The sequence below is a fragment of the Microcaecilia unicolor genome, chromosome 14 (assembly GCF_901765095.1).
Source record: "Microcaecilia unicolor chromosome 14, aMicUni1.1, whole genome shotgun sequence".
NCBI classification, from domain to species: Eukaryota; Metazoa; Chordata; class Amphibia; order Gymnophiona; family Siphonopidae; genus Microcaecilia; species Microcaecilia unicolor.
This window is the reverse complement of record NC_044044.1, coordinates 36,090,329-36,113,145: the sequence shown is the minus strand read 5'-3', so window position 1 is coordinate 36,113,145 and position 22,817 is coordinate 36,090,329. Positions and strand designations below refer to the sequence as shown.

Below are 22,817 nucleotides of genomic sequence, written 5' to 3'. Positions count from 1 at the left end.
TGTGACAGAAAGCAGTTGAGGGCGCCCAAAATTGGCTTTCGATTATGCTGATTTGGGCGATCCTGTGAGAAGGACGCCCGTCTTCCGATTTGTGTCGAAAGATGGGCGCCCTTCTCTTTCGAAAATAAGCCTGACAGGGTTTTAGTGGATGCAGAACATGTTTACATTTAATATATAAGAACTGACATTCTGTATCAGACCAAAGGTCCATGAAGGTCAGATATGCAGTGTGTCACGTACGCGAGCATCATCCATCACGTGTCCTGACTGAAAAAAGGTTGAGAACCACTGCTGTAGAGTAACACACAGAGCTTAGATACCCGGGGAGCAGAGAGAGGGGTACTAAAGGAGTCACTGTAGCTGTAGGGTAATACACAGGGGGCAGAGACAGGGGTATTAATTGAGTCACTGAATCGGTAGGGTAATACCCAGGGAGCTGAGGCAGTCTGGCTACTTAGTCATTGATCATAGTGTCTGAATATTTTCCTCTCCCCATTGTCATGAGGGTTATTCTCTCAGTATTTACAGCCCTCCTACGGTCACCGCTTCCCTCTGCAGTCATTATTCCTATCTGAGAGGGTAAGGGACAGAGCACATTGTTAATGATGGTTCATATATCCTTTCCATCATTGCTGCATCCTACCTTCTAAGGCTCCAGGCAGGATTTGGTTTATGGTCTCAGCACGTTCTGAATGTGAGGTATAGGGTGGAGTCAGTGATGTGGATAAACTTGGGGATCTAGTCAACCCCCAATGCAAAAATTCTTGAGAAGAGGAAATATGTTGCCGAAGGAATTCTAATCCCTAAAGAAGCAAGGCTTAAACTTGGATTCCCTGGTTTCTGTTTCCAGCAGAATCTCTCACTGCCCAAGCCTGACATAACCCTGAACATGTCAAGCAGAGACTGGGAAGCAATTCTTCCACTTCTAGTACAGTAAGAAGAGAGACAAATGAACCTTACTATTTGTCCCAAGCCCCTCATCTGCCATGATCCTTCCATTCAAAGTAGCTGCAGGCTAGGTCTGGTCCAAGCTTTACATCCAGGCCCTCATTCTTTTCTTACAGAAAGGAGAAGCCCACGGTGTCCTGTGGTATCTCAGGCTGCCATCCTATTTCCCACAGCAGTCCTCCTACATTTAAGCTGCAGCTAGGGCTTTCCCTGCTGTTCTAGGGTTCCCCTTCCTTCCAGCCCCCTGTGAATTGTCCCCCAGGATTTGTCCTCAATTTGCTAAGTTGCAGACAGGGATTTAAGAGCTTTTGTGTGATAGAGGAGGGATGCTGAGTCCACTGACAGCAGGATTAGCTGGTCCAGACGTTAATGTAGGTGTCCTCAAGGAATACTGCTTTATTGTGGGCAGAGCCCGAGCTGCCTCTTTCGCATTCATAGCTAGCAGGTAACGCTATCACTGATGCATTCGATACTGAGCTCTCTGGTGGCTCCCCATTTTAGTGCTCAGTCCCTTTCTACTTTTAATAATGAACAACAAAAAAAGAAATCCAGAACTATGAAAGAAAAAATTCTCCCAGCCAGCAGCTGCTCTAACTCTCTGTGAAAAGCGAAGCTGGGTCCGTGCACAGAACGAACAGGAGAGTGTTCATGGGATTATGTCCAAACCCCAGATGCAGCCCAGTCTCTTGTGATCCCGCCTAAGCCTCAGAAAAAACAATTTGTTTCTTTATGCAGGCTGCAGGATACAGACCAACACAATCACCCTGCGACCTGCACAGGGATGGAAGGGTCAATGTTTCTGGGAGAAGCTGCAGCAGCAGTGTATGAAAGGAATAGAAACGTGGCACGGAAGACTCTCTCTTTCATCCAGTCCCCCAACTTTCAGCTATCATGAGTGTCTGTGGGCTGCTGCCTCAGACCAACAAACATTTACTGCTTTTCTTCTCAGGACTCTTCAGGTTCAGCTGACCCTTGCTGTTGGGACCCTGCTGGGCAGAAGCAAAGAGAAATAAAGTGAGAGAAACATGACAGAAATGTGTGCATTAGAGCAAGAACAGATGTGCTAGCCCAAAACCCCCAGCCAACACTTCTTTACTCCCATCATCAACCTTTCCCCCAAAATGTCAACACTTCTTTCAACACATCCCTTACACTCTCAAAATCTCTTCACTTCTGGCCCCTGAGCAGCCACTCCAGCAGTTTCCTACACTCCAAAATCCATCTCACACCTCTTCACTCCCAGTTTCTCACCAATCGCTCCATCATCCCTTCTCAACACTTTCCTTACACCCCACATCCATTGACATCACTCCCAGCCCCTGTCATCCCCTCATTTCTCTTATACCCTCTTATACCACTGCACCAGTGATTTCACAGTAAGAATACTGAAAGGTAATTTTAAAACAATACAGGAACGTAAGACCTTTGAAATAAGAATGATTGAATATTTTGATACCCAACAAACAGGACTTAATAAGGACCTGGGTTTTCTAACCCATTATAAACCATAAAGCTGTATTTCTCTGTTTTTTTCTCTGTTTATTACCCTCCTCTCACCTACCAACACCCATTCTGTTAGAATATCAATGAAATGCTTTGATGTCCCCATGCATACCTCCACCCTCCCACTCTGTCATACTGTCAAAGTAATGCTTTGATGTTTCTCTCATATATACTATCTGCTACCTCATTTGCTTATTTCTGATCTGACGAAGAAGGGCAACCTTCGAAAGCTAATCAAGAAATGTATTAAGTTATGTCCAATAAAAAAGGTATCATCTTATTTTCTTTTCCATGTTTTATTGTTTGATTTCTATTGATAACTCTTATACCCCAAAATCCAACCCAAATCTCTTTATTTCCAGTTCCTCAGTAACTCTTCCATCATCCCATGTCAACACTTCCTTTACACCTCAAAATTCAATCTGACATCACTTCCAGCCTCTCATCAACTGCTTTGTCATCCCTTCTCTACATTTCCCTTACACCTTGAAATCTATCCCAATCATTTCACTCCTAGTATTTCACCATCACTCTCAATCCCTCACTGACCACTCCATCATGCCTTCTGAACAACTCCCCACACCTCGTCACTCCCAGTTCCTCAGTGACTGCTCCATCATTCCTGCTCTGCTTACATCCAGGGATCAGACATCTCTCCGGTCTTAGTCCCTCACTGACTGCTCAGCCATTTCTTGTCAACAATTCTCATGCATCCTGCAATCCATTCAAAATCTCTTCACTTCCAGTATTTCAGTGGTCGATCCATCATCCCTTCTCCCCTTACACCCCAGAATCAAGAATTCTTCATTCCCAGTTCCTCAATAACCACCCCATCATCCCTTTCCCCCTTATATCCCAGAATCTGACATCTCTTCATTCCCAGCCCTTCGTTGACTGCTTCATCATTCCATCTCCACACTTCCCTTACACCACAAAACCCATCTGACTCTCTACAGTACTCACTCTCTTCGATGTCTTTAGTAAAATATCACGAGCCAGTGCATTGAAAGCCTGGAAAGAGAAAAGAAGAAAGGCGGGGATGGGGGGGAGCAGGGTGAGGTTATTATGTTTTGTACTTTGATGCATATCTTGGCAGACAGGAACAACACAATGTGAGAGACATTTCAGCTTATCATACATGATAACCCTATACACACAAGACTAATAATTATCAGGAAGAGTCATGTTAATGTCAATCCTCACTGTGAACAGCAAGGTAGCATTGTGAAACATCTGTCATGTACCCGCCACTCAAGCTCCCTCTGCCTTCCCACCCCTTGTCTCCACACAGACTGAGGACTTGCAGAAACACAGCCAGTACCTGCAGCAGCATAAGACATATTATCTGTGCGGGGGAGGGGGGGGGTGAGATGCCAGTTGTAGGTATAGGCAGATGAGTAATACTGTAGTACCAAATACCCCTCTCCACTAGGTGGCACTATATAACCAATAGGCAAAGGTTGCTCCCTAACCCCCATGGTCAACTCCCAAACTACAATGGCCACCTTAGACTACGCCATGGTCAAATGTGCAGCTGATGTAGAGCATGACTGTAACCGAGGTCTACGTTTCCCACCTTTGTAGCTCAGCCAAAGCTGTAAGGCCGGTTCAAGTGGAGGAAGTTACATGGTAATATTTTTACAACAAAGAGGAAGAAATATTTCTTCACTTGATGAATAGTTAAGCTCTAGAACTCATTGCCAGAGGGTGTGGTAACAGTGATTAGCGTAGTATCTGGGTTTTAAAAAGGTCTGTGCAAGTTCCTGGAGGAAAAGTCCATAGTCGGTTATTGAGATAGACATGGGGGAAGCCACTGCTTGCCCTGGGATTGGTAGCATGGAATGTTGCTACTATTTGGGTTTCTGCCAGGTACTTGTGACCTGGCTTGGCCACTGTTGGAAACAGGATATTGGGTTAGATGGACCATTGGTCTGACCCAGTATGGCTACTCTTATGTTCTTATTGAGCCCCGCCAAAAAAAATAATAATAATAATAATGTGAGCTAAAATCCACTTCTTCAGCTGAGCAGAGTGAGCATCTGGGGAAAGTTGAGCTGGTTGTCCTCAGTACACTCTCACCCCTAGGGGGACATACGGATGTGCACGATCTCAGAAGCCTCTTTTGTTCCCACTGGAAGCTCTGGTGGGCTGGTAAAGTGACGACATACAGTCTTTCGAGCTCTCACCTCTTCTACGTTCACACTGGACTTGGCGCTGGTTTCAAAAAATCGCATTCCATACTCCTTTGCTAGCTGAAAGTAAAGAAGACGCACTGAAGGTTTTGTGCCATTATTGGACTGTTCCCTCCATGGAAGAAGAGACTTCCTGGCCTCATGTTCCCTTCTTTTCCATCCCCTTGCCTCACCTCAATCTTTTACTTTCTTTACTCTCCTCCCCACCCCATCCTTTCTGTCCTCTCGTCTCTGCACCTCTTCTGTCCTTTTCTGTTTCACATTCTCTGCCCTCTACTTAATTATACACCAACCTTCTCTGCTCTTTCCGTGGGAACCCTCCGTTTGCTCTCGATATCGCACTTGTTTCCCAGCAGAAGTCTTTCCACTCCTGCTGACGCATTCTGTGGAGAATAAAGGAGACAGCAAGGGGTCAGATCCTGCAGACACTGGAGAAAAGGCGGCTGAGGGGAGCTATGATAGAGGTGGAATGGAACGGGTTGATGTGGAGCGTCTGTTTACGCTTTCCAAAAATACTAGGACAAGGGGGCATGCGATGAAGCTGCAGTGTGGTAAATTTAGAACGAATCGAAGGAAATTTTTCTTCACTCAACGCGTAGTTAAACTCTGGAATTTGCTGCCGGAAAAGGTGGTTAAGGTGGTTAACTTAGCGGACTTCAAAAAAGGGTTGGACGGCTTCCTGGAGGAAAAGGCCATAGAATGTTATTGAATGGACGAGGGAATACAGTATTTCTAGGATGGGCGGGACAAATTGCTTGTTCTTTTGGCCACTGTCGGTGACAGGGTGCTGGGCTCGATGGACTCTTGGTCTCACCCAGCATGGCGATGCTTTTGTACTTATGTACTTTGAGAAGGGTACCCCAGTCACCAGCGGGCCTAGTTTTAGATGCCCTGATACCACACGGTGGAAGCCTGGGATCTGGGAGCTTAAGCCAGCATCGGGGCAGTTACAAGCAGCCACAGACCAGGTGTGTGTAAGAGTATTCTGTGAGTTACTTGTGTAAGTAGTCGTCTCACCCATGCCCCTCCCATGTGAATGCCCCCGCTTGTGTGTATCTGCTCCCACTATCCAGCAAAAGAGCTAATATTCTGTACAGTTACATGCACGACTGCTTTGCTGGGTTCACCAGGACAGTACAAATGGTGGTTGTTTTTTTCCTCATGTTTCACTCTCAACTCCCTAGTCAGAGTAATATTTCTTCATGCTCAGAACTGCTCTGTACACTCACCTCTTTTATGCTTTTCATCCAGTTCTGGATATTTTCATAAGATTTCTCATCTGTGATGTCATACACAAGGATAATACCCTAAAAAAACAACACCACATGGTCTGTACTAATCTCTACAATCCTTTCTTCTCCCTCAGAGATCCTCTGTACATAGAAGCATCAAGTTTCAAGTTCAGGTTTATTGTTAACTTAATATACCAAACTGAGAGCAGATAAAGACCATAGGGCCTAATCAGTCTGTCCATTCAGAGGCATAACCAGACCTTGATTTGGGAGGGGGCATGAACCCAATGTGGGAGGGGGTACATTTTGCCCTGCCACTCTCGACCCCAGCCGTAACCCCACGTACCTGGGCTGGCGGGGATCCCCAAGCCCTGCCAGCAGAACCTTTCACCATCGCACCGCTTGCCCTGCTTTCCCGCGCTGGTGCACATGCTCATTTTCAGTGAAATTGAACATGGGCGACTTTCACTAAAAACGAGGGGAAAGCAGGGCAGCGGTGAATATCGCAGTAGGAAAGGTTCTGCTGGCAGGGCTTGGGGACCCCTGCCAGCCAAACCAGCAGACCTTGGGGGGCCCGAATCCTAATTGGGGGGGCCCAGGCCCCCTGTGGTTATGCCACAGGTTCATCCACACCAACTACTAATCTCTACAATCCCTCCCCCCCATCCTCTGTGCTTATTTCGTGCTTTCTTTAATTCAGATAATGTCCTTTTTGAATGTGCTTGTTAATTTCATGGAATGTTATCTCATTTTAGTGGTGTTTGAAATATTATACACTTGTCTCCTATTTAATTGTTCTACGCCACTTATGATTTTATAAGCGTCTGTCATACCCCCCCCTCACTCATCTCCTCTGCAAGCTGAAGAGCCCTATCTCGTTTATTCTTTCTTTACAAGGGAGATGATGTTTAAGCCCTTTTTTCATTTTTGTCACCCTTCTCTGAACCTTTTCTAGTTCTGTTGTGTCCTGTCCGAGATGGAGGCTTTATCTGTTTTATAACCTCAGAGACATAGACATTTCAGGAAATAGGGATATTTTAGTGGGGATAATGTCTCAAAATGGGTTAATTTGGCCTCTCCTGCTCCCTTAAATCATTTTGAATATTGTATATTTTACTGCTGAAGTTCTTTCATACAAGTGTCTTCCGAGAGATGATTTCAGTTTTCCTTAGTTTTCCATTAAGGAAGGTTACCTTTGAACAAAAGACATCCCTATGTCATCATGAAAGTTATTCATTATTTGCAGTTGTTCCATCAAATAATGATCACAGGAACTATTCCGCTTTAAATCATCCACAAATTGTAGGTACGATGTTCTCTGGTGGCCGACACCTCTGGGATTAAAACTATATAAATATCCCAATGAGTAAATACTGAATAGGTTTAATGACAGACAGAACAAGAGTGGTGACAGGGAATCTCCCTGAAATATTCCTCGCTGGATCTTGCTATTAAGAATCACAAACTGTCTTTCTTTACAATTCAGAAGAAATATAGATTGCCACATTTTGATAGTGAACTTGATGTATTCCATTAGCCCATGTTTCTTAAATTCAACCGTAGTGAACTACAGGTAAGCAAGTAACATGGCAAATAAAGACCAGTATGTTCCATATAGTCTGTCTGGTAAACCAGCAAGAATTGTATCTGCTACTCTCAGGGCCGGTGCTAGACATAGTGCGATCCCCAAAAATTGTTTGCAGATTGTCCCTCTTTCAACTTCAGGTACAATTAGGCCCCCCCCCTCCACGGCAACTGCCTTGTTTGCCTACCCCTAACGTCAGCCTTGGCTGCTCTGTGCAGGTTACCCCCCCCCCCCCCCACACACACACACACTCTGTGCCTTTCTTTAACGTTATAACTGCAGCTGTGTGTGTGAAAGTCATTTAAAGTTTTCTTTGACTGCATCGTTTTTCTATTTAGGGATCCTCCATATTTTGCCCGCTCCTTTTTGAATTGTGTCACTGTTTTTTGTCCCCACCACTTCCACTGAGACAGCATTCAAGGCATCCATTACCCTTTCCATGGAAAACGTCTTCCCTGATGTTGCGCTTAAGTTGCCGCTGTGCAGCTTCTTTGAAAAAGATTTGTTTGTTCATTAATACCTTTGAAGTATTTAAACATTTACCGTATGTCCCCTCTCTCTCCTCTCCTGTAGACTATATTTAGATATATACTCTTGAAATCTCTTCTTATATGTCAGACACAAACCGCATACTATTTTGTCACTATTTTGTGCTTCTCACTGGCCTCCCACTTAGCCATCTCTCTCCTCTTCAATCAGTCCAAAACTCTGCTGCACGACTCATTTTCCGCCAGAGTCGCTATGCTCACATTAGCTCTCTCCTCAAGTCACTTCTCTGGCTCCCTATCCGTTTCCGCATTCAATTCAAACTTCTCTTACTGACCTATAAGTGCATTCACTCTGCCGCTCCCCAGTACCTCTCCACTCTTGTCTCTCCCTAAGCCCCCCCTCAGGTACTCCATTCTGTGGATAAATCTCTCTCGTCTGTCCCCTTCTCCTCTACTGCTAATTCCAGACTCTGTTCCTTTTATCTCGCTGCACCTCACGCCCGGAATAGACTTCCCGAACCTGTACGTCTAGCCCCGTCTTTGGCCGTTTTCAAATCCAGGCTAAAAGCCCACCTCTTTAACTCCTAGCCACTACTCACTTGCCCTGTACCCTTTTATCCCCACCTCTTTAATTCCCTTACCTCTTAATTGTTCTGTCTGTTTTGCCTGTCCTATTTAGATTGTAAGCTTTTGTTTGGTGTACGGTGCTGCGTATGCCTTGTAGCACTATAGAAGTGATAAGTAGTAATAGTTTTCACTGAACTGCTTCAATTCTTTTCCATCCGGTCAGACACGGCCTCGCCAACAACTTGTACAGCGGAATCAACACCTTCATTCTTTTGGTCATCCTGGATATGTTGGTTGGCCTTTCTCCACTTCTTTAATGACTGAGTGGATTTGATCCGATTCCGCTCTCTTTGTAGCTCAGTATCATTCTGGCTACGGCTACTGCTCTGTTCCATTGTATCCACGTTCTAATGGGGTCGAAAGCTGAGTCTCCTTTTGATACAAGTGTTTTCCCGGTTATTAATCACGGTGGTCTTAGCTGTGCTGGCTGTACACTACATTTTTGCTGTTTGTGAAGTCTTGCTAGAGGGAAGGCAAATGTTTGAGCCAAAATCTGAGCACTGTATCAGGGTCAGGGCTCTTCCTAATCTAGCTTCCAGTTCATCTCTTCTTTCAGGCCATTCCATAGTTTCTTGTTTAGTTATCCCATTAACCTGCTCCATGCTGGGTACCACGTTCTGCTTCTCTGTTCTGCTCTACAGAATTCTGACATCAGTTTTGTTTTTATTAAAGAACCAATCAAATCACAACTTGGAGATATGTTCTCCTTTACATTTCCAATATATCAACATTTCAGCATATTCCAACAGCCCCATTTTCCCTTTTAACCCTATCCCCCCTGTCCCCTCCCTTCCCCCTCTCGTCTATGGTTCATATTGCCCATTTCCCCTTTCCTCCTCCCACAATCCCCTCAGGTGCAACCATTCCTCTGCATGCGGGTTCTGACATCAGTTTTAGTTGGCAGTGCACTAGTAATTCTTCTCCATCTCCAGGAGAATTGCCCTGGGTTTTATCAAAATAATTTGATTATCTCCGCTTTCTATTTTCTTCGTATCTCTGCGGTGCCTTACTTCAATAATAATTCATTTCTGTCTCTTTTAAAGACACTGAGTTGTTTTGAGCTAGCTCACTACTTCAAACACTGTTCTTTGCGAGCTCAGCATGGAGACGGCTAGAAATGCCTCTGCTATACACTTCCCACAAATGCACTGTAACCTGCGTACCATGGCTCCCCGGTAATAGGCTGTCGTAATGGTTTTAAACCTCTCTTGTCCTGCTGTGTCCCTGCAAAAGACAAACATGAGCTATAAGTCCATAAAAAGACAGTAAGATGTTACTTACCCAGTCAGCATGCTGAGTTCAGTGAGCTGCCAGTTTGGGGATACCAGTACCAGTGAGCTAGAAGTGACCAGTACCAGTGAGATACTAGTGAGGGGTATCAGTAACAGTGTGGGGAACATCATTGCTTCTATTCTACCCATCACACATTCTGTGGCCCTCAAGAATTCACTTAAACTCCAGCTGCTTTAGGAAGGTAGGAATATTATAATCTATGAAGCACTCTGATGCACTATATCTTTATCTTCCTGTTCCACAAAGTGCTCACCTTCTCAGAACTGGCAGTAGATGGCCCTTTGCATGATCAGTTATACGAGACGTCCACTTACCAGACCTGCAGTTTTATTTTTTTACCCTCGATGTCAACCGTTCGGATCTTGAAATCAATTCCTGCAACATAAAAGAAGCAAAAAAATGAGTCCATGCTAAAAACTGCCAAACATCCCATGGTGCTAGTTATAAGCACACAGTGCAGTGTTTACAATCCCACAGTGCTGGTTATAAGCACACCACGGGAAGTGGTGGAGAGGAAAACGGTAAAGGAATTCAAACATGCATGGGATAAACATAAAGGAATCCTGTTCAGAAGAAATGGATCCTCAGGAGCTTAGCCGAGATTGGGTGGCAGAACCAGTGGTGGGAGGCGGGGCTGGTGGTTGGGAGGCGGGGATAGTGCTGGGCAGACTTATATGGTCTATGCCAGAGCCGGTGGTGGGAGGCGGGGCTGGTGGTTGGGAGGCGGGGATAGTGCTGGGCAGACTTATACGGTCTGTGCCAGAGCCGGTGGTGGGAGGCGGGGATAGTGCTGGGCAGACTTATACGGTCTGTGCCAGAGCCGGTGGTGGGAGGCAGGGATAGTGCTGGGCAGACTTAAACGGTCTGTGCCAGAGCTGGTGGTGGGAGGCGGAGATAGTGCTGGGCAGACTTATACGGTCTGTGCCAGAGCCGGTGGTGGGAGGCAGGGATAGTGCTGGGCAGACTTATACGGTCTGTGCCAGAGCTGGTGGTGGGAGGCGGGGATAGTGCTGGGCAGACTTAAACGGTCTGTGCCAGAGCCGGTGGTGGGAGGCAGGGATAGTGCTGGGCAGACTTATACGGTCTGTGCAAGAGCCGGTGGTGGGAGGCGGGGATAGTGCTGGGCAGACTTAAACGGTCTGTGCCAGAGCCGGTGGTGGGAGGCGGGGATAGTGCTGGGCAGACTTATACGGTCTGGGCCAGAGCCGGTGGTGGGAGGCGGGGATAGTGCTGGGCAGACTTATACGGTCTGTGCCAGAGCTGGTGGTGGGAGGCGGGGATAGTGCTGGGCAGACTTGTACGGTCTGTGCCAGAGCTGGTGGTGGGAGGCGGGGATAGTGCTGGGCAGACTTGTACGGTCTGTGCCAGAGCTGGTGGTGGGAGGCGGGGATAGTGCTGGGCAGACTTGTACGGTCTGTGCCAGAGCTGGTGGTGGGAGGCGGGGATAGTGCTGGGCAGACTTAAACGGTCTGTGCCAGAGCCGGTGGTGGGAGGCAGGGATAGTGCTGGGCAGACTTATACGGTCTGTGCAAGAGCCGGTGGTGGGAGGCGGGGATAGTGCTGGGCAGACTTAAACGGTCTGTGCCAGAGCCGGTGGTGGGAGGCGGGGATAGTGCTGGGCAGACTTATACGGTCTGTGCCCTGAAAATGACAGTTACAAATCAAGGTAAGATATACACAAAAACTAGCACATATGAGTTTGTCTTGTTGGGCAGACTGGATGGACCGTGCAGGTCTTTTTCTGCCGTCATCTACTATGTTTACTATTATAAAAAGTGGGGTTGTCTAAAAGCTGCCCACACTTGTCCTGCAGTGGGACAGTCGGGATCCTGCAGGGCTCAGGCTTCCTGTCCTTACTTGTCTCAGTACTGCCTCCCATCCACACAAGGTCCCCTTTGCTATTTATATTAGAGGTATGTATGTCATTTCTTTCTTTCCTGCACATCTACGTCTTTTCCTCACTTTACTGCCTCTTTTTCAACATGTGCAAATTGTTTTAGCTTCCAGTTCCCACATATTCAGGAACTGTTCAATTTGATGTCATGTGGTTTGCAGTAGGCACATGTCAGCTGTGGGTGGAGGATGTGGAAAAAAAAACCCCAGCTCCCTCCCCACCACCCACCAAACTGCCATGAGCAAACAGAAAGCTACCATGTGGCAGGTGGTGAGATACAGGCTTCAGACATACAGATAAGCATGTAATTAGGGAAGTAAAGCTACCACCCCACTGTTTCCTAGTTAATGCATAGATAAGATTAGTAGCAGGCATGTCCTTAATAGCAAGGGCTGGACATGACAGAGCTCCAGGGATTTCCTTCAGCTCCCACGAATGTTTCCATTGTGCTAATGGATCTAGTACGGGGCATGTCCTTAATAGCCAGGACCGGGCATGACACAGCTCCAGGGATTTCCTTCAGCTCCCACGAATGTTTCCATCGTGCTAATGTATCTAGTACGGGGCATGTCCTTAATAGCCAGGACCGGGCATGACACAGCTCCAGGGATTTCCTTCAGCTCCCACGAATGTTTCCATTGTGCTAATGGATCTAGTACAAGGCATGTCCTTAATAGCCAGGACCGGACATGGCAGAGCTCCAGGGATTTCCTTCAGCTCTCATGAATGCTTCCATTGTGCTGCAGGGCATGTTGGGGAGCAGAGCGGGCTTTCTTTTCCTTTTCCCTGCCAGTTCGGCTCCTGTGTAATTTGAGTGCCAGACTTCTTGTCACATTTCCTGAAAATGTTACTTTTCTGTCTGCTGATCCCAGAAATAAATTTCTTTACTGCTCTGGACTTTTCACCTTCCGTCAATGTCTCCTCACTGCCCTAACTTGCATTGATGAGAAAGGAGGTTACCAGGGGCTTGCACAGATGGAAGTCCTGTACTGTGACCACCAGGGCTGGTTTAGAGGGGAGATTAATCCCCCCCCCCCCCCCCAGCCCAGAGCAGTACAAGAGACTCCACTGGCAAAGCTGAGGGATGTCCTTGAGGTAAAGCTTCTTTGTGTCCCTGCCATTCTGTCAGTCAGGCCCTGACACACTGGTCAGACATTGGGAGTAACCGAGTTTCCAAGTTTATTTAAAATTTGATGATATCAGCGATTAGGAAAAGCATCATACTCCGTCCATAAGGCAATAGAGATCACTGGCATGATTTTTATATATTTCCAGCCATCTGATATACTGCAAACGGATCGTAGACAGGCAAAGTAAGCGGTTTACAACTCTCTAATCATAATGATAATAATCGTAATCATGACATGATGATGATCCAGTATTCATAGTCTGCCAACTCCCGACAAAGTCGGTTCAAAGTGGATTTACAAAATGTAGAATTAATAAAACTTAAAAAGAATAATTCAGCTCAATATACTTCTTTAAACAGATGTGTTTTCAGATTTTTATGAAAGGTCACGGCTTTAAGAACTAAAAGAAAAGAATTCCAAGTTTGAACCGCTTGATATATAAAAGATATGGTTTTTATATCTAATGCCAGATATAGAAGGAAAACAGAGAAGACACGAACTTCCCGCTCTGGAAATTAAGGGAGACACAGGAAAAGTAAACAATTTTGTTAAACAGTCTGGGCAAGATCCTTCAAAACGTTTATAAACCCAACACGCCAATTCGTAAGAAATACCAGCTTTAACAGGCAGCCTATCCTGTGTGTTGCTGGCTCTGCCCCTCCTACCAACATGGTAACCTGTCCAATTATTAACTTACGATTAACATTTGGGGGGGGGGGGGGGGGAAGATATGTATTAAGGGAGAATCTGAACGTCAAGTGGCGTGTTCCATCAAGAGGGCCCCGTGAGGGTAAAGACAGACCCTCCTTAACAAGAGACCAGCAAAGGTTGTACTACATCAATCTCAGCACTATAGAAGGGAAGAAGAACCAAAACTCTAGTTACGCAATGCAAGGTTCTACATTAGGAGTCACCGACCAGGAAAGGGATCTAGGCGTCATCGTTGACGATACGTTGAAACCTTCTGCTCAGTGTGCAGCTGTGACTAAGAAAGCAAATAGAATGTTGGGTACTATTAGGAAAGGAATGGAAAACAAAAATGAGGACGTTATAATGCCTTTGTATCGCTCCACGGTGTGAACACACCTTGAATATTGTGTTCTGGTCACCACATCTCATAAAAGATACAGTGGAATTAGAAAAGGTACAGAGAAGGGTGATAAAAATGATAAAGGGGATGGGACAACTTCCCTATGAAGAAAGGCTGAGGCGTCTAGGGCTCTTCAGCTTGGAGAAGAGACAGCTGAGGGGAGATATGATACAGGTCTATAAAATAATGAGTGGAGTGGAACAGGTAGATGTGAATCGTTTGTTTACTCTTTCCGAAAAGAGGAAAAGGGGAAAGGGATGGGACTTCATAAACTAGGATTAGGGAGCACACAATGAAGCTATTAAGTAGTAAATTTAAAACAAATTGGAGAAAATATTTCTTCACCCAACATTTAATTAAACTCTGGAATTTGTTGCCAGAGAATATGGTAAAAGCGGTTAGCTTAGCAGGGTTTAACAAAGGTTTGGATCATTTTCTACAAGAAACCATTATTAAGATGGACTTGGGAAAATCCTGTTCTTATTTCTAGGACAAGCAGCATAAAATCTGTTTTACAGTTCTGGGATCTTGCCAGGTACTTGTGACTTGGATTGGTCAGTTAGAGTTAGGATACTGGGCATGACGGACCGTCAGTCTGTCCCAGTATGGCAATATTAATGGAATAAGGGAACAGAAAACAAGACAGGGAGAGACCCCGAGTAATGGATTTTATGCATCAGTTTAGAATTTAAAAAAATTGGCCTGTAGGAAACAGATAAGCAATGTTCCTCCTTGAGAAGAGGGTAAATAGGTCAAACCTACAGGCCAGATCTTTTTGCCAGTGTGTCACACCTGAAGCTTGAGTCTCCTTTTAGCCCAGCAGCTCTCCTGCTCTGTTCTTCCCTTCTCAGACTATCACCTGATAATTTTCACACTTAAACACCTCTCCCCTCCCAACTCTCATCCAGTCACCACCAGCAACTTTAGGAATATCCAGGCATCCCCTGAAATACTGTCCCCAATCAGGAAGGGTAACTTCCAGTGCATTTTTTTCTAGCAAAAATGGTGCCGGTACTCAAATGCCAGGTCACCCTTCAGGGGTGGGGTGATCACTGAGGGACCCACCCCACAGTAGCCAGGCCCCCTGCAACCAGTCACAGAATCTATGACAAGGCAGAATTGGTGTGTAGAGCCTTTCATTAGAGGTCCATGGGTCAATTTTAGCAGACAATGGAAAAGGTGCTGGTACTCAAATGCCAGATGACCCTTCAGGGGTGGGGTGATCACTGAGAGACCCACCCCACAAAAGCCAGGGCCCCTGCAACCAGTCACAGAATCTATGACAAGGCAGAATTGGTGTGTAGAGCCTGAGCTCTTTCATTAGAGGTCCATAGGTCAATTTTAGCAGACAATGGAAAAGGTGCTGGTACTCAAATGCCAGATCACCCTTCAGGGGTGGGGCGATTACTGGGGGACCCTCCCCACAAAAGCCAGGGCCCCCTGCAACCAGTAACAGAACCTATGATAAGGCAGAATTGGTGTGTAGAGCGCCTGAGCTCTTTCATTAAAACTTGGAGACCATGGGTCAATTTTAGCAGACAATGGAAACGGTGCTGGTACTTAGTACCCCCAAGTACCCCCTCAAAAAAAGCCCTGGTAACGTCAGGAAGCCTCAGCGCACAGGATTCTAATGCAGGCCTTAAAACCCCTTTTATTTCCGAGGCATTAAAAAGTAGCATTGTTAGAAAAACTAGCAGGCACTGCCATGATACTATAACATCAATCAGAAAATGTGTCTTCAAACACAGAAATCTAGAAGGATGAAGGCAGATAAAGACCGTATGGCCTATGCAGTCAGTCCTTCCGTGACTTCCACTGTCCCTTCCTCTCCCTTACAAAAACTATGTCCACAGAAACCTAGCAAAGATCGGTTCTCCATCAGATGAGTCCCCTCTTCCCTTTTCTTTGATTCCTGCCCACTTGCTTCCTTTTATGTGACCTGTGCACTGCAGATCTCCCACTGCTGCCCATGTAGCCCTCAACTCAAGTCACTGCCTTCACTACCCCCCTCCTTGTGAATTCTGTTCCTTAGGTAAGTCACTCTTATCTGTGCCCTTCTCCTCCATCACCGCTTCCCACCTTGCTCTGCCTTTGCCTGGAACATTGTGTCACCTTTCTAGCAATGGTTTTAAACTTTACACACTTCCCTGTAATGGCAAACGTGTCCGTCATGCCTACATTATAACACAGAAATATAGAAAGACCAGCTGCTCAACCCAGTCTCCATGACATCCACTCTCCCTTTCACCCCCTAACACATCCCACAGGTTACATGTGTGGCCAAGAACTCTGCAGCCCAAAGCCAGGGAAAATGAGAAGAAAACCCAGCAAGCCTCGAACCAGACCCATTAGCACAATGGAAGCATTCATGGGAGCAAAATCCCTGGAGCTGTGTCATGCCCAGTCCTGGCTATTAAGGACGTGCCTCGTACTGGGCCCAGTAACACAATGGAACCGATCATGGAAGCTGAAGGAAATCCCTGGAGCTCTGTCATGCCCAGTCCTGGCTATTAAGGACATGCCTCGTACTGGACCCAGTAGCTCAATGGAAGCATTCATGGGAGCAAAATTCCTGGAGCTCTGTCATGCCCAGTCCTGGCTATTAAGGACATGCCTCATACTGAACCCAGTAGCTCAATGGAACCGATCATGCAAGCTGAAGGAAATCCCTGGAGCTCTGCCTTGCCCAGTCCTGGCTATTAAGGACATGCCTCGTACTGGACCCAGTAGCACAATGGAAGCATTTATGGGAGGATAATCCCTGGAGCTGTGTCATGCCCAGTCCTGGCTATTAAGGACATGCCTCGTACTGAACCTAGTAGCTCAATGGAACCGATCATGCAAGCTGAAGGAAATCCCTGGAGCTCTGTCATGCCCAGTCCTGGCTATTAAGGACATGCCTCGTACTGGACCCAGTAGGTCAATGGAAGCATTCATGGGAGCAAAATCCCTGGAGCTCTGTCATGCCCAGTCCTGGCTATTAAGGACATGCCTCATACTGGGCCCAGTAACACAATGGAACTGATCATGCAAGCTGAAGGAAATCCCTGGAGCTGTGTCATGCCCAGTCCTGGCTATTAAGGACATGCCTCGTACTGGACCCAGTAACACAATGGAACCGATCATGGAAGCTGAAGGAAATCCCTGGAGCTCTGTCATGCCCAGTCCTGGCTATTAAGGACATGCCTCGTACTGGGCCCAGTAACACAATGGAACCGATCATGGAAGCTGAAGGAAATCCCTGGAGCTCTGTCATGCCCAGTCCTGGCTAATAAGGTCAGGCCTGCTACTAATCTGATCTGAAGCTGTTAAAAGTATTATTTTACAAAAACCAAAGGGAACAGTACATTTCTCTTATACTGTCACTTGTTTACTAGGAAACAGTGGGGTGGTAGTTTTATTTCCTGCATCCACAGACTGTTCCTACCTGCCTCGAAGCCTGAACTCGTTTCGTGCTCTGTTGACAGTTTACCGGCAGGAGTAACTTGTTGGCCAGGACTGCTCCTCTTATGAATAACAACATTCACGCACTGTACAGAGCTCTGGCCTGCTTTCTCCATCTCTCCCTCCGTCTGATCCGGGGGGGGGGGGGGGGGGGGGGAGGGGGCTTGTAGTTATTTTTAGCAGCAGGAAAAAAAACATTGGGAAACTTTAGTAAAGTTAATGTCTTGAATCAGCTCCAGTATGGAGAGGGGGGAAGGGTGAGATTTAGAATTATTTTTAATTGGTGACACGAAGAAAAACTATGAGATTAAAACATAAAAGTTTAACCCCAGAAGCTAGAAAAAAAGGGCAGTGAGTAAGCTTGGCTGCCCTCCTCCCTGGCTTCCAGATCTGTCCCACTTCCAGTGTTACCAAAGGTATCCAGGGCCCTGCAACATCTGCAATTCCCACCCCCTCCCCCACCCCAAGTTAGGCTTCAGTCCAGGTGACCCATCCTCCAAAGTTCACCATTCTGCTGGGCATCGTCAATGTCTGTAAGAAGCCCTGGACAAGGGTCACTGAAAAACGCAGAAATAATGCAAAGAATATTGCAAGAACCTATTGGTTCCCAGTAACATTGGACCATCATCAGAACCTGAACTATCACTTAGGGTTATGAGAGACAAAATGTTCCGAGAATCAAGCTTCAAGTCATTATCCTGTTCAACTCCAAGTTCAAAGCAGCATTGAAAAGCTGCTTCTCCTCAAATCAATAGTAATGGGAATGTTTCTTTGACTGTACTTTCGCAGTTAATTGGTTGCATTGTAACAGCATAGAAGACAATTTGGCCCTCTATAAATAAATAAATAACATCAATTCTCTTTCTACTGGCTAAGTTTTTAAATCTGTATCAAGCACTGTCATGGGACCAGCTCTGTGGGTGCTTGAGCTTCCCCCCCCCCCCCGATTTCCTGTGACTACGGAGCATCCACGTATGTTAAGCTTAGCATCCCCAGTCTGCTGGCTCCTATGCACTCAGCGATTAATCTGAAGCCTCATTCTCTCCACAAAATGTGAATGAGGTTCCCACGCTGAAGAAATACTTCTAGAGAAGGACCACAGTCATTGACGAAGGCACATGTGGGAATGCAGAACATATCACTTCATTCATTGAAGAAGGTTTTCATGAACAACTTGAAAAACTGAAAGTGGATAAAGCCAATGGGGTTGGATGGACGTTGAAGGCGCTCCAAGAGGTTCTGGCGGGTCCTCTTAAAGATTTAATAAATCCTTAGAAATGGGATTGGATGAAAGAGAATGTTGGCCCTCTTCAAAAATGTGGTGAACTCCAAGCTACTTAGCCTCACCTCACTAGCTGGAGAATAATGGAAATGAATAGTAAACCTTCTAGAATCCAGTGGGTTGCAAGATGTTTCTTTGGCAAAACTATGTTGTCTCACAAATCTGATTGACTGGGTGAGCAGAGAACTAGATCAAGGGCATGCGCTGGATGTGGTCTACTTAGATTTCAGCAAAGCCTTTTATATGGTTCCTCAGAGGAAGCTCATGAATCAGGGGTGGACCTGACCATTCAGGCAACCGGGCAGTGACAGAGGGCCTCAGTGCAGTTGGAGGACCCGGTACCTCCTCCCCACGTCTGAAATCTCTCTCCCCTCTGTCCCTGGGTCTGGCATTCCCCCACTCCCCCCCCCCCCCCATTTACCTCAAAAGTCCCTGTCTCCAAACAGGGCCCCTGCATTTGCTACTGCCCGGAACCTTCTCTCTGCCACAACCTGCTCCTTTCTGGTGTAACTTCCTGCTTCCGCAAGTGTGGGTCACAGCAGAGAGGTTCTGATCAGCGCCAAGAGGGCCCTGTATGAAGAAAGGGACTTTTGAGATAAATGTAAGGGCAGAGAGCCAGATCCAGTGACAGAGAGGAGAGAAGAGGAGATGTTGGGCTTGGGAGGGGGGAGAGATATTGGACCTGAGGAAGGGGGAGAGAGGGGGCAGAGATGGTGCATGAAGAGGCGGGAGAAAGATGTTGGATCTGGCACCCAGCGATGGAGGAGGAGGAACAAGGGACCAGGGGAGAGGGGACCAGGATCCTTTTATTGTTCAGGGGACCAGATCCCTGTCAGTCTGCCCCTATCGTAAATAAACTGAGCAGGCTGAAATTAAGACCAAAGGTGGTGAATTGGTCTTACGAACTGATTGAATGACAGATGACAAAGAGTGGTGGTCAATGGAAATCACTTGGAAGAAAGAGATGATAATGGAGTGCCTCAACGGTTGACCTGGGACCAATTCTATTCAATAACTTTGACAGCAACATCGCCAAAGGGTTAGAGAGAAACGTTTGCCTTTGTGCAGATGTCACAAAGATTTGCAACAGAGTAGGCATCATGGAGGGAATGGACAACATGAGTAGGTGTGTATAAAAAATGATTTAATGTAAAGTACTGTAGAGTGGTGCACTTGGGGTGCAGAAATCCAAAGGTGGGGGTATGTGATAGGGAGACAAGAAGCCGATGTACACGGACCAGGAGAGGGACTTTGGGGTGATAGTATCTGAGGATCTCAAGATGGTGAAACAATGTGACAAAGTGGTGGCCAAAGCCAGAAGGATAGAGAGAGGCATAACCAGAAGAAGGAGGTGTTGATGCCCCACTTGAATTATTGTGTCAGCTTTGAAGGCCGTTTCTTGCTTAGGATATAAAAAGACAACGCATTTAGGAGGAAGGCAAGAAAAGTGGTATGGGGTTTGTACCATAAAATGTTATTTTTTAATATAAAATGATGTGTTATTTTATTATAATATAGCACGTAAGCGACCTAAAGACAACCTAGAGAAAAGGAGGAATATGATACAGATGTCAAATACTTGATAAGTATTGTCATGTGCACCAAACACTACAGCCTCAAGGGACAAAGTGAAAGACTCCACCACAAACATACATGAAACATTAGTTCAAGTCCACTGCTGGTCCTTATTTCTTTCTATTGGTCCACTCAGGGTGAAACAACATAACCAAGGTCTCCACCCTCAATGGCTGTGTATAAGGAAATGTTCATCTGGGGTCTTGCCTTAATCTGTTCCTCCATCGCTCCATCATTCCCATCTAGGTGGATGAGAGAGTTTCCAGTTCCACAGATTCCGGCTGAGTGTCCTCGGTCATTGCCAGTACACCCCTGGTCCATGAAGGCAGTTTTATATGGCGCCAAGGGAACTGGAGCTTCTCCGCCTCCTTTAGAGTGGTTGGTTCCCTTCCTATTTCAAGGAGTGGCCTATTGTCTGGGAGATACTTTGGCGACTTCTCTCCCGAGTTCTTCAGGGGTCCTTTCACTGTACCCCTTTTTCTGACCTGCTGGGCAGCTTTCATTTCTCCTACCCTCGATTCCTCACCACAGTATTAATATTCAAACAAATCTTTTCTAGAGAAGGGAAGTGACTCAACTAGAGAAAAATGAAATTAAGCTCCAAGGAGGTAAATTTAAAAGCAACATCAGGAAATACTTTTTCATGGAAAGGGTGGCAGGTGCCTGGAATGCCCTCCTGTGGAAGAGCTGACAACAAAAACAGTGTCAAACTTCCAAAAGGCACTGAGGATCCCTATGTAGCAAAAGAATAGAATCAAAGCAAACTTAATTGTATTTTACCCTTTAAACAAAGCGTAGAGGGGTATCACTAGCACAGAGCAGCAGGAACAACCCCAAACAAGGCCACTGCAGGTACAATTGCTACCTGACCCTGTGGCCTAATGGTTGGTGCAGTGGCCACTGCAGCTCCTTGTGACTCTGGGCAAGTCACTTGACCCTCTGTTGCCCCAGGTACAAATAAGTACCTGTGTATAATACGTAAACCACTTTGATTGTAATCACAAAAGGTGGTCTATCAAATCAACTTTTTCCGGTTCTATTCAACTGTTATATACCAGGAATTGCAGAGCAAGGAGGAACCTGAAGCTCTCTCTGGGAGGCTTTGTCTGGATGGTTCAGCTCTGTGTCAAAGGCTGTGCAAATGATGCAGCAGCTCACTGGCTCCCCTCACTGGCAGTGGCAAAGTGGATGAGGTGAATTGCACAGCTTGGTACAGTCCTGGGCAGTTCATAGATCTTGTATCAAAATAAAGACAGTATTGGATGGAGGGACTCCTGGCAGGATGCAAAACTGCAGAGGAAAATCAGTGTCTTGCAAAAGAACAATAGGGGGATTTCAGTAGATCTGAACTGGGGTCACTCACTGAGGGCAGAGATTGTGTAATGCTGAACAACAGTAGATTTGGGTCGGGCTGAGCCTCACTTGCACGGTGGTGGAGATGGAGGTACAGCTGAAGAGAAGGGATTTGGTCCTTTTCAGCAGTAGCTCAAGGTGAGTCACCTTCAGACCCTGTAGTAGGGTCACAATCTAAGCAGAAGCACATGTGGAATGAGTAGTGGCTGATGTGAAGCTGCAGCTGGAGGGGTGAAGTGGGGGAGGGGAGGGGGGCAGATTTCACTCACCGATGGTGGAGATGTAGGTACTGTTGAAGTTGTCCTCTGCAAAGCGGATGATGAGACAGGTCTTCCCCACCCCGCTGTCTCCAATTAGAAGAACTTTGAACAGATGATCATAAGCTTTCGCCATTTTACCCCAGGATCCTTCTTTTTTTCTTCCTTTCTCCTTTTCAGAAAACTTTCAGCAGCTCCTCCCTCCCCTGCCTCCCACACTCCCTCCCTGCACCACTGGAATGAGGAACTCCTCCCTCCCTAGGAGCAAAGGAAGCCCTCCCCCTGGGAAGGAGAGGGAGGGACTGCTGATCCTGTGCACAGAGACTGTCCCCCAGCTAAGGAGAGACTAACCCTATACAGAGACACCGTCCCCCAGTTACGGAGAGGGACTGATCCTCTGCAGAGACTGTCCCCAATCTAAGGAGAGGAGAGACTGTCCCCCAGTCAAGAGAGGGCCTGATCCTGTGTACAGACTGTCCCCCAGTTAGGGAGAGGGACTGATCCTGTGCAGAGAGACAGAAGAGGGACTGACCCTTTGCACAGAGACTGTCCCCCAGCCAGGGACAGGGACTGATCCTGTACAGAGACTGTCTGTCCCCCAGTTAAGGAGAGACTAACCCTATACAGAGACTGTCCCCCAGCTAAGGAGAGGAGAGACTGACCCTGTGTACAGAGACTGTCCCCCAGTTAGGGAGAGGAGAGACTGTCCCCCAGCCAGGGAGAGGGACTGACCCTGTTCACAGAGACTGTCCCCCCAGTTATGGAGAGGGACTGATCCTGTACAGAGACTGTCTGTCCCCCAGCTAAGGAGAGACTTACCCTATACAGAGACACCGTCCCCCAGTCAGGGAGAGAGACTGACCCTGTGCACAGAGACTGTTCCCCAGCTAAGGAGAGACTGACCCTGTGCACAGAGACAGAAGA

At 46.6% G+C, this 22,817-nt stretch overlaps 1 protein-coding gene across 2 annotated transcripts; it reads right to left on the bottom strand.

Annotated features, from left to right (window-relative positions):
- Positions 1 to 151: 151 nt before the first annotated feature.
- RAB13 (RAB13, member RAS oncogene family) lies at positions 152 to 22,104 on the bottom strand. 2 transcript variants are annotated; one of them, XM_030187691.1, is made up of 8 exons: positions 21,906 to 22,104; positions 10,183 to 10,243; positions 9,739 to 9,799; positions 5,873 to 5,950; positions 4,937 to 5,026; positions 4,638 to 4,703; positions 3,415 to 3,462; positions 152 to 1,937 (listed from the first exon to the last, which is right to left on the bottom strand). In XM_030187691.1, the coding sequence occupies exons 1-8, from the start codon at positions 22,027 to 22,029 to the stop codon at positions 1,863 to 1,865; spliced, it is 603 nt and encodes a 200-aa protein (XP_030043551.1). In that variant the 5' UTR covers positions 22,030 to 22,104; the 3' UTR covers positions 152 to 1,862. The 2 variants fall into 2 exon arrangements, with proteins under 2 accessions (XP_030043551.1, XP_030043552.1); XM_030187692.1 differs by having other exon boundaries at positions 152 to 1,934.
- Positions 22,105 to 22,817: the final 713 nt, after the last annotated feature.

Excerpts from the sequence above, each read along its gene's own strand:
- RAB13 (XM_030187691.1), bottom strand. The coding sequence starts at position 22,029 with ATGGCGAAAGCTTATGATCATCTGTTCAAAGTTCTTCTAATTGGAGAC. Across the intron at positions 5,027-5,872 it reads GGATGAAAAGCATAAAAGAG|AATGCGTCAGCAGGAGTGGA; the intron begins GTGAGTGTACAG and ends TATTCTCCACAG. Across the intron at positions 4,704-4,936 it reads CCACGGAAAGAGCAGAGAAG|CTAGCAAAGGAGTATGGAAT; the intron begins GTTGGTGTATAA and ends CTTTACTTTCAG.